Here is a 10,884-nt window from a genome sequence, read left to right on the forward strand (position 1 = left end):
TTGTACCCCCCCCCCCCTTTTCGCTTTCTCTCCTCAGCAGGGAAAAGACTGAAAAGTAATCCCTGCTACTTGTAAAAGTTTGTTGGAGTAAGGAGACCCCCCATGCGGCTGATAGAGGAGTCTGTGGATATACCAAAGAGAACCGAGACTTCATGAGAAGGACTGAAGTGAGGCAGAGTCCTGGTGGAGATTTGTGACCCTGAGGGAAACCTGTGCTGGAGCAGTGACGACTCAGGTGGGATACTGGGATCCGTGTGTGTGTGGATCCATACTGCTGTTGAAGATTTTGTGACCCTGAGAAATCTCATGCTGGAGCGAGACGGTCCATGTGAGATGTTGGGATCCGTGTGTGTGTGGATCCGTGCTAGACCCATGCCGAGAAGTCTATCAAGGACTGTTCTCCCATGGGGAGGGACCTCCATAGGGAAACAGGGGTGGACTCTTAAACCATTATCCCCTGTAACCCTGTGGAAGAAGATCCATAGTAAGCAAGTGTCCCCTTGCAAGCCTATGGAAGGAAGACCCTTCGGGACCTGGGTAACAAGTCCTGTGGCAACACGGCACCCCAGACAGAATTGAGTCTGACAATGGGACCCATTTCAAGAACAGTCTCATAGACACCTGGTCCAGAGAGCACAGCATTGAGTGGGTGTATCATATTCCCTATTGTTGTGGTTTTGCTCTGGGTCAATTTTGCCTTCCACTCTCCACATAATTACTATTAGTTGAGAGTAAGTTTTTACAGACAAAAGAGAGACAGGATTTGGGGTAAAATAGTATATATATTTATTACTAGTAAAACAAAAATTACTAATAAGTTAAAAACTAAAGAACTATATTTACAGCAATTTCTACTCAAGTTGAAGTGTTATATATTTACAGAAATACTTCTTCCCTTTTATACCAGTTCAAGGAGAAGAAGTAGTTTCATTTTGTATTTTTGGAGTTCCAGTTCTCTCCTTCTAGTAACAGATTCTCAGCAGCAGCAGTACTTTCATTGCAGTTGGAACTTCTTCTCTTTCCCTCTCGCTCTGTGTTGGCTTCCAGGGCTGGGCTTACCCACCTCCTGGGCTAAGACCGAAGGCTGGGGATTACCCAGTCTTAAAAGGTCTTCCTTCCATAGGCTTGCAAGGGGACACTTGTTTACTATGGATCTTTTTCCACAGGGTTACAGGGGATAATGGCTTAAGAGTTCACCCCTGTTTCCCTATGGAGGTCCCTCCCCATGGGAGAACAGTCTTTGATAGACTTCTCGGCATGGGTCTAGCACAGATCCACACACACACAGATCCCAACATCTCACATGGGCCGTCTTGCTCCAGCATGAGATTTCTCAGAGTTACAAAATCTTCAACAGTAGTATAGATCCACACACACATGGATCCCAGTATTTTACCTGAGTCATCACTGCTCCAGCACAGGTTTCCCTCAGGGTCACAAATCTCCACCAGGACTCTGCCTCACTTCAGTCCTTCTCATGAAGTCCCGGTTCTCTTTGGTATATCCACAGACTCCTCTATTAGTTGCATAGGAGGTCTCCTTACTTCAACAAACTTTTACAAGTAACAGGGATTACTTTTCAGTCTTTTCCCTGCTAAGGAGAGAAAGCGAAATGGCAGGGGGGAAACTAGCCCTCCCCCCTTTCGCACTTTACTTTTTTTGCTGCAGCTTCAGCCGCCAGCTTCGACCTTGGAAGCTCCGTTATCTTTCGGCTGGAATTCTTCCACAGCGGTTTCTGTCCAAGCAGTTCGAAACTTTTTTTTCTTCACTCTCTTACAAGAGAAGGGAAAATTTCAGTACTGCACCTGCTCCCCCCACCCCGGCCCAAGCCGGGGGAGGAGGGAGTCTGGCCCTACTCAGGCCCGCTACTCTTTTCCCCTACATGGCTGCTGCTAATTCTAACTGCGCCAACAACCTTCTCTTCCGTTTTCTTGAAGATGTAATTAGCAAAGGCGTTATTGGACTTTTGATTGGCCTTTTTGTCCGGAAATTACCTGGACAAAACCATCCTCAGCCCCAAGGATGGGCTGATGGGCAAAACCACGACACCTATCATGCAACAGCCTCTGGGAAAATGGAACGGTACAGTGGACTGTTAAAAAACACATTGAATGCAATGGGTGGGGGACCTTCAAACATTGGGATCTATGTTTAGTGAAGGCCACCAGGTTATTTAACACTAGAGGCTCCACCAAGTGAGCTGGCCCTGCCCAATCAAAACCTTCACATACCATAGAAGGGGATAAAGTCCCTGTGGTGCATATGAGGAATGTGTTAGGGAACACAGTTGGGATTAGTCCTGCCTCAAGTAAAGGCAAACCCATCCGTGGGACTGTTTTTGCTCAAGGACCTAGGTGCACTTGGTGGGTAATGCAGAGGGACAGAGAAACGTACTGGTTCCAGCCAGGACAAGATTAATTTTTGCAGCTGCCAGGAAGGTCACAGCCAGGACCCTGAAGTTATTCAATATCACCTCATGCCACGTGCAGGGGGATAGAGGCGGGTGGCGTTTTTCTGGTTTTGCAGGGGTATGTGGTCTGGTGGTGCTGGGTTCCGCATGGTGAGCCATCACATCTCAATCCATCACCTGTCTTATACACTCTGCTATTATTATTGGTTTTGTTATATTTCATTTTCTTATTTCATTGTTGTTTCTAGTACATTGTTTGTATCTCAACCCATGATCTTTACCTTTTTTGTGCCTCCACTTCTCCTCTCCATCCCATCGCAGGGGAAGGTAGCAAGCAGCACATGGTCTGGGGTGTTTCAGTGGGAACACTAAATTGGGGATTATCACTCCTAAACCACAACAACTGGTCTTTCAAAAAAAGACATGACAGCAGGTCCTCTATAGAGAATTAACATGACTGGTTGCCTCAAGAAACAGCCATTTAACACCTAGAATTATATAGGAGAAGAAACATTACAATTATCTATTCAATTTGAACACTGTTTTGAAGAAGAGTTGAGCTTCAATGCCTTTTCTGATTAGCATTTTGAGTAACTTACAGTCACCCAAAAAAACCTCCAAAAAGATTAGGCAGAGATCTCACTGAAGTAGCAATATCATTAAGAACTGACAAGGCCTTCATCAAACATTGGGCTATGGACATTTTGGTTACCACATTAATGACAAAATAGAGGGGATTTAGATAATAGCTACAAGACACTCAAAAGGTACAAAAGAAGCTTTAACCTCTCAAGCTTAATGCATCACTGAAAGGCATTCAGCTATGGTGGCACAAGTGTGGGCACAGTTAGTATTCTGCAAGAGAAGTAATTGGGAGCACAGAGATGAAATTCAGTTTTCTTCAATACATTAGAGGATGCCCATTCTTTTAATAAAGGTGAATGCTTTCATAGATAATTATTCTAGCCAAGATCAGCAAACATTTGCACACCAGTGTAGTTTATATCCATGAATTAGAGGGTTATACAAGCAGACTTTATGCAAGACCAAATGCGTATTCACAGAATGCATTGTAAGTCAAAGCTACTCCATGGCGTGGCTTTTGTTTTGACAAGGCCAAAGAGGGTGCTGCAAAAGACAGTATTATTTCAGCCTTTTCCTAGGTCTGACAGTAAAAGGTTTCTAGTTGTAGAGATGCCTAAGATTAATTTAAACCCAAGAAATTTTGCACAATGGACAAGTGTCTATTGCACAAGAATTGACCCAAGTGGCACAACTGGCTAAACATTGGTCTTTACACTTGTTCTAATACTCTGGCAAAGGGTTTTGCATCTTAACTCCTCCAAGTATTTTGCTACAATGAACATTAAAACATATGCTTTAAATACTTTAACTAGGATACATAACTTGGGGAAGAGTCATGTAGCTATTGCTAATGTGTCCCTACTGCTATCAACTTAAGTTTCTTTTCCCAAGCAAAAGCTCTTTACCCAAATTTCTCCATTACTTATATCATTTTAAGAGAACAAAACAGACCGATGGAAACACATCATGTCATGCTTTTAGTACTAAAACCCTAAGGAGTAAGACACAGCCTGCTTGCCAGGCAGCCTTCTCTAGGATTAACAAATACTACAATATCTGAAAGTGTCACCCACTTAAGACAGCCCCTTGACATTTCCCTTGTTCTCTATGTGATAGTCTCAATTAAAAAAACCCAAATATCCAGAAAGTCTTAAAGTGACATTTCTTCAAGTCAAGCAAGATTCCAAAATATCATATATGCATCCCAAGTCAGTAGCTTTATCATTTTTCTCCTATTTGTAGGCCACTTAGGGCAGATATTTACGCATTTTAAATATTTCAGAAAATGTGGAGATAGACAATCAACTTGGCTCATCTTGGCTACTAGTGCTTCAGGGGAGGGTACACAGTGCCAAGGTTATTACTTGACTTCATCTGGTGAGATGAGACATTATCATTAAGTCACTACCGCAAAAGCTTAGTAAATGCAATTCTTCTAACTCAAAATGCTAGATAAAACTTTACATTTTTAAAAAATGAAGTAGCACTCCGGAAAACAGGAAGGTAATTTTGTGCACGTGCATGTATATGCACACATCTGATGACATGCAGCCCAAATTATAAGAGGACATGCTATATTATGAGTCGTATAACCTTTAGTCCAGTCACACTGCAGTTCATCTGTAACTGTTACATTTCCAACTAACTCAGTTACACTTCAAGATAAAATCTCCACCATTTAGCCTATACTACTCATTACTATGAATACTCGATGATAGCCGTAAACTACACTGTCAAACTGCATGTCAAAGAACAGAGTTAAAGTTCTGCAACCATTTTTTTCTGGCATTTTCTACCCTCTAGATGTAAAATGAGCATCATGGATTAGAACTAAAGTGTTATTAAAAACAAAACATTTAGTGTGAATATATCACTATGTAAAATAGCAAGCAGTGTAAACATGACTTCAGAAACAGTGCTGTAAAAACACGTTTGAGCTTTTGAGAAGTTAGATATGGTCCCACACTCAGTCACTGGCATAATATCACTGCAATAGTAGAGATCTTAAGGATTTACCAGGCAAACAAAATATTAAGAACACCCTTTAACACTCAATAGTCAAAAGCTTCCATTAATTTCCATAATATGAACCAGATCTAAAGCTATCTACATGCTTTTAGTTACTATCTCTTGAACAGACTCACAAGAATTTTCAAGATGCACAATTCTTCACATTGCTATTCAAGTAATTTTTTATTTTACCATATCCAAGGATCACTGTGCAGACTCATGGAAATACAGCCCAACAATAGAAGAATTATGCAAACTGACAGTGCTCAATCTTTCCAAAAGGAAAGCTTTCTATTTTTATCCTAATGACAGAGCCAGGGTCTCCTCTTGCCATACAACAGGACCTAATTGCACCTAGTCTTATAGTCTCAGGAAGTATTAGAACTGCAAACCACTATCTGTGCTTCTTAGCATACACAATATCCCTACTTGTATCAGGAGTCCTAGAGAAAGGGTTGGAAGCTGGCTCTTATCCTTACCTTGCCTGTTGCCTTTTGAAACTAGGCAGCTGTCCAAAACAGTCAAGGGGATTCTGTGGGTCCCACAGACACAACCATCTAAAAACCTATATGCAGCAGCAGAGTGAGGGTCAATCAGGTATTCCCCAGGCCTGAAAGTTAGAGATCATAAAGTGTGCTTATGATCTGTGAAGCAACATCAGATGTTTCTTGCCTACAGACAGCTTCACATCTCTTTTATTTTGGAGATAGGCAACAACAGATGAATCTATCTTACAGATAGGTGGGTTGCATATTAGCATCAATGATACCTAAAGACAACAAAAATAAAAGCTTAAGTATGCTGAGAGAGAAGTTTTGTAGCACCTTGCAACGCAGAGGCCTGCAGAAGGCAGCTTTTATGCTGAGAGTAATGCACATTTTTTTCCTTGGCACCAAGAAATATTTTTGTGGAGTTACATGTTCTTCCAGTTACAACTTCTATTTGCTTAATTTTAAGCTTTCTAGGAAGCATCCTACAATACAAAACTTTTAAACATGGTGCTCATACTTGCCATAAGTTATCTGTAAGTTCCATATCAATTCATTGCTCTGAAAAAAAAAATTATTTTCACATACTGCAAGTTGCTTTGAAATCAAAACAAATCCCTTGGAAGAAGTTCAGATCCAGCAACACAGAACTCTAACCAGCACACAGTTAAGTTACAAAAAGAAGCGAAAACAATCCCTTAACAAGTATTTAGCCCCCAAATTACTTGAAAAAACTAAGCATAATGCTTGGGTTCCTCCTCCCCACTTGTGTCAAGACTTGCTCCTTCATGTTGCAAAAATATCTTATGAAATAAATTAAGAACTATCAAACTCTAACAGTGCAGTTCATTTTTCTTGTTTCCTTTCATGTTAGGTGTATTCATTAAGGGTTGGACTTGATGATCTCAGAGGTCTTTTCCAACCTGGTTGATTCTATGATTCATTTTCATCTACCCAGCCTAAATCCAAGGAGCTTTCAATATTGACTCTTGCTCTACATTAAACATGCTTCTTGACACAGTATACTTGATCAAACTGTTCTTCTGGGCAGCACTACACATCTAATGAAGTTTTTATTTATATAATTTCTCACTTGCACCTTTTCTGAAATATTGGCTCCCAGCACAAGAATGGGAGATAACCAGTGCATGAAATAACTCCTTCCTTGAGGGTGGTGATCTGGAACCTGAGCAAAGGGTTGCCCAAAACATTATTCCCAGTCATAATGAATAGCTACGTAAAGTCACTAGATCAGGCAAAGATTGACAGGGATAAGGAGAGCCATGCAGAAACACCTGGATTTGTGACAACCTTCACTGCAGATGTACACTTAGCTGATTGCATGAAGGGGGGCTTGTGGTTCAGAAATGGTCCTATCCCTCACTGATACAAGCTGCTCTCCACAAAGTGGTTGCTGCCCTTTCCATCTAGCTAGGAGTTCCTAAACTATGATGTACTGCAGTAGACCCGAGCATGCTATATTAGTTTATAAAATATGCTTAGATGCTGTGCTTGAATTTTTAACAAGTCCCCAACTTTATCAATATCTTAGTGCTGGCTACAATAATCTACCATTTAAACAAACATTCAGGGGGACAAGTTTTCTGCTTCAATTTATCAAATACTGGTTACAGGATTAGCAACTGAAACCAGAATCTGTTGAAATGTTGAACCAGCCTTTAACAGCAGTAGCTCCTATCAAGAAGGTACAAAGAGAACACTTCCCGTATTTCAGTTTATTCAGCTAGTTCAACAACCCAGAGAGAAAGGTCATATTTATCCAAGAATAAAGAAGGTGCCAAAAGCTGATGTACCAGCTCCAAGTGTTCCATGAGCACAAATCAAGCATTTGTATTTCAAATCAACTATCACTAATACTTTAGGGTCCCATTAAACACAGGCCTTTCTCAAAATATTTATATTTTAACTTAATTAGAAGGTTTTGTACTTCCCCTCCAGTTCCTATTCTCAAAGGGAAGAAAATTCCCAAACTCTCATTGCCACAAAATTGAAAAGAAGTTACTGAGTGCATATTTCTAATCCTGCTTACCTGCCTTAGGAAACTAAAAAGACAAAACAAGATGAAGCTAGATTTTCATCAAGTCAAGAAATCTTAAAAACTTATAAGATGCTGATCTGAACTAGTGCTCACCTTGCATATACTATGAATATATCATAGAAGTCAACCCACAAAGAAAGTTAGATATTAGCCTTATCTCTAAATAATTCAGTAAGCCAAGTATAACACATCTAAAAATTTGCCTGAAGGCCCAATATAGACAAAGTCAACAACATCACTTCTCAGGACCAAAGGACTCCTTCTCCCTAGTGACAGAACAGTGGTCTAAAAATCACTTTTTCATAGGCTCAGAAGTTAAGATGCATAACCAAAGATCAAACAATACCAAAACAAAATCCACCATGCACAGCTCCTCATGGAGGAAAGATGAGACAGAAACAACATATGAGATACTTCAGCAATGCTGCTTGAAGGGAATTCCTCTGCTGTGGAGGGACAAAGGCATCAGGAAACCTTCATCTCCCAGTCAAAATAAGCATCACAGGATTGGTCAGAAGGATTTAGAAGAAAGGTACAACAGTTCAAGGACATATAATACCAAAAAAGATATCACATTCATAATACTGAGGTAAGGCAACTGGCAACACTTGTTAATGCACATCCCTGGATCATTTAACAGGCTGCTTCAGCTTCTTTGCAGGAACAATTATAAACATACAGTCCAGAGAGCTCCCCAACCAAAGATATTTTGATCCATTGTGATTTCTTTGAAAAAAATAGATAAGTAATGTAAGGGCAGGAAGAGGTTGCCAAACCATTTGGATGTAAAAATGACCCAATTACCAACCCAAGACTAGAGCAACTTCCTGAATAAGTAATAATGAAGGCGAGTCTAAGAATACACCTATCACACCTACATGAGCATGCCAACTAACTCATTATAAAAAGCAAGCCTTGTGCCAAAGCCTTCCCTTCCTTCTAAATGATGAAGCCAAACTGAATGCGACTCAAATCTATTATTCCCCATGCTACAGGTTATTTTGTTTTTGTGTTTAAAAAGCTCTTAAACCTTGACCCAGAGGCCAAGATGCATGTCAGCCAAGCAAAGAAATCATCCAAAAATTAAATTTGGTTTGACAGAAATCAAAGGGCATGAAATGAGAGACACAGAAGCCACTACTAAAACAGTAACTCCTGGGAGAAGCAAGCTGAAGAGGATATTATTTTGCTAGAGACCAAGCAGACATCAAGTGCAAATGAGCATGCCTGATCCAACATATCCTCTGCAGGCACTATGTTTTTTCAATTGCTTCCTTTAAGAAAAAACATGCCATTCCTCCTCCAATTGTTTTGAGAATTTAAGTCTTCTCCCTTTCTGGGGCAGCAGTGCCAGATTTCTTGCTTACTATATTTACAAGAGAACCACAAGATTTTTTTTTTTTTGTTAACAGGAAGACAGAGATAAATTAAAAGCATTTATCTACCTTCATCAATTATGTGTTGCTGTAGCCATTTGAAGGCTGCCCTCTAGAAGTATGGAGAGGAAGAAAACAGAAAAAATAATGAAAAACAGTCCTGAAATCCATGAATTTTTGAAAAAAACCACAGCCTTTATCTTGACTTAGTCATCCTACACGACAAAGAAAGCTATTGGGGGAAGCTCCCTTGAAATAAATATACACAGACTAGAGCCAAGAGGGTAACTTGGGGGTGAAAGGGAAGAATTTGCACCGTACCATGAGGTACCTGCCTTTCTTTGGGGTTAAAATAGAAAAAGAATAGAGACAGCTGTAACACGGCCTCCTCTCCCCAGAGGGCATCCTGGGAGGAGAAGAGGCCCTCCAGGCCCCAGCCAGCCTGCCCTGCAGACCGTCCCCCCGCCACCGGCAGCGGGCGGGGAAGGGCAGCTCAGAGAGCACCACCTACGGGCGCCGAGCCGCCCTGCCCTCCCTAACCCCGGCCCCCTCCCGCAAGGGGCGAAGGGGCTGACAGCGGCCGCGGGCCCGCTGCCCCGCCACAGCCCCTCCGAGCCCGACAAAGAGACCTGGCAGGCGGCGAGGGGAATGGTGTAGGCCCCGGCGGCGGGAGGCCCGGTCCACCAGCGGGGCGGGGAAAGGTCGTACCTTGAAGTACCCGCCCTCGTAGAGGGTGTTGGGGGGTCCGAAGATCGCCACCTCCCAGTTGTAGAGGTCGGACTCGTCGACCAGGGTGATGCGGAAGCCCTCCACCGGCTCCTCCTGCAGCGACTTCAGCTCCAGCATCAGCGCCTTCTGCGAGCTGCTCATCTGCTGCTGGGCCATGGCGCGGCGCGGCCCCCGCCGCCCACGCTGCTGCTGCCGCTGCCCCGCCGCCGTCGCGCTGCCCCCACAGGCCCCCCGCCCCTCCCCGCGCTGACAGCCGTCGCCGCCGCCGCCACTTCCTTTTGTGACGGCGCCCACTCGCAGCTGACCTCAGCGCGACGCGCCGCACTACACAGCAAGCCACACCCTACCCCGCGTCCCGCCCCTACCGGCGCGCTTAAAGGGGCAGCGCTCTCCACCACAGCGTTTGTGGTGTGAGTGGTTCCTGATGTTACATCAGCCCTTACGGACCAGGCCTGCATCTCGCCTGGAGCGGAAGAGAAGTTGCGTGCTGAGTTATGAGTGGGATAGAGGGGGCGGTGCTCTGTGGGTGTCACGGATGGGTACGGTGGCCCACGGCCAGTCGGTGCTGCTGCGTTGACAGAAACTCACGGTCAAAAAAGAGCGGTTTTTGTACAAAGGATGGTTTTTGAGAAGCGACCTTGCATGACCCAGCGTCATCTAAAAGCCCTGCAGCAACCCCCAAGCAGCAGGAGAGGAACTGACAGTTACCTCTTTCCCATGGGTGTTGTTTTCACGTGCCTCCACAGATGTGTGAGGTGCTACAGTCAGAAAATGCAGTTTCAATCCTTCCTTCCATTTTTAGATACAGTTAAGGGAGAAAAATGTTTGCAGAGGTGGCAAGGTACATCGACCTGTGAATATGAGCAAGCACCTCAGATCATGCTTGTGATCTCCTATACCTTATCCAGCCTTTAATAATATTGTTAACTATATTATTCATTGTAAAAATAAATAAATGAAAAACCCAAAGTGATTATGCAGGAGGAGGAAAAATAGCATAGCACAACCCCATATGTGGTGAATCTGGAATTCACTATTGGAAATGTTAATGTATGCACCTGGCTTGGCAGCACAAAGGACTGCCCAGCTGCATAAGAAATATCTGGCATGGAGACAGAGTTGCAAGCTGGATATCTTATCTCAGCCAAGACAGGAGAAGTAATAAGGATGTAACAACCCTGACAGAGAAAAGTTGATGGCTATTTCTTGTGGACTTGTGATCAAATA

General features: G+C 43.0%; 1 protein-coding gene across 1 annotated transcript in view; it reads right to left on the minus strand.

Annotated features, from left to right (window-relative positions):
• The window catches only part of LOC114067151 (ubiquitin-conjugating enzyme E2 R2), a 110,370-nt gene extending 100,540 nt beyond the window's left edge, over window positions 1-9,830 (minus strand). Inside the window, exon 1 of the mRNA XM_027902417.1 lies at window positions 9,637-9,830. Coding sequence (XP_027758218.1) covers window positions 9,637-9,813 — 177 coding nt within the window. The 5' untranslated portion in view covers window positions 9,814-9,830. The remainder of the gene's footprint in view (window positions 1-9,636) is intronic.
• Window positions 9,831-10,884: the final 1,054 nt, after the last annotated feature.

Source organism: Empidonax traillii, unplaced genomic scaffold, assembly GCF_003031625.1.
Source record: "Empidonax traillii isolate 1590-97213 ecotype Southwest subspecies unplaced genomic scaffold, ASM303162v1 scaffold870:size258474, whole genome shotgun sequence".
NCBI classification, from domain to species: domain Eukaryota; kingdom Metazoa; phylum Chordata; class Aves; order Passeriformes; family Tyrannidae; genus Empidonax; species Empidonax traillii.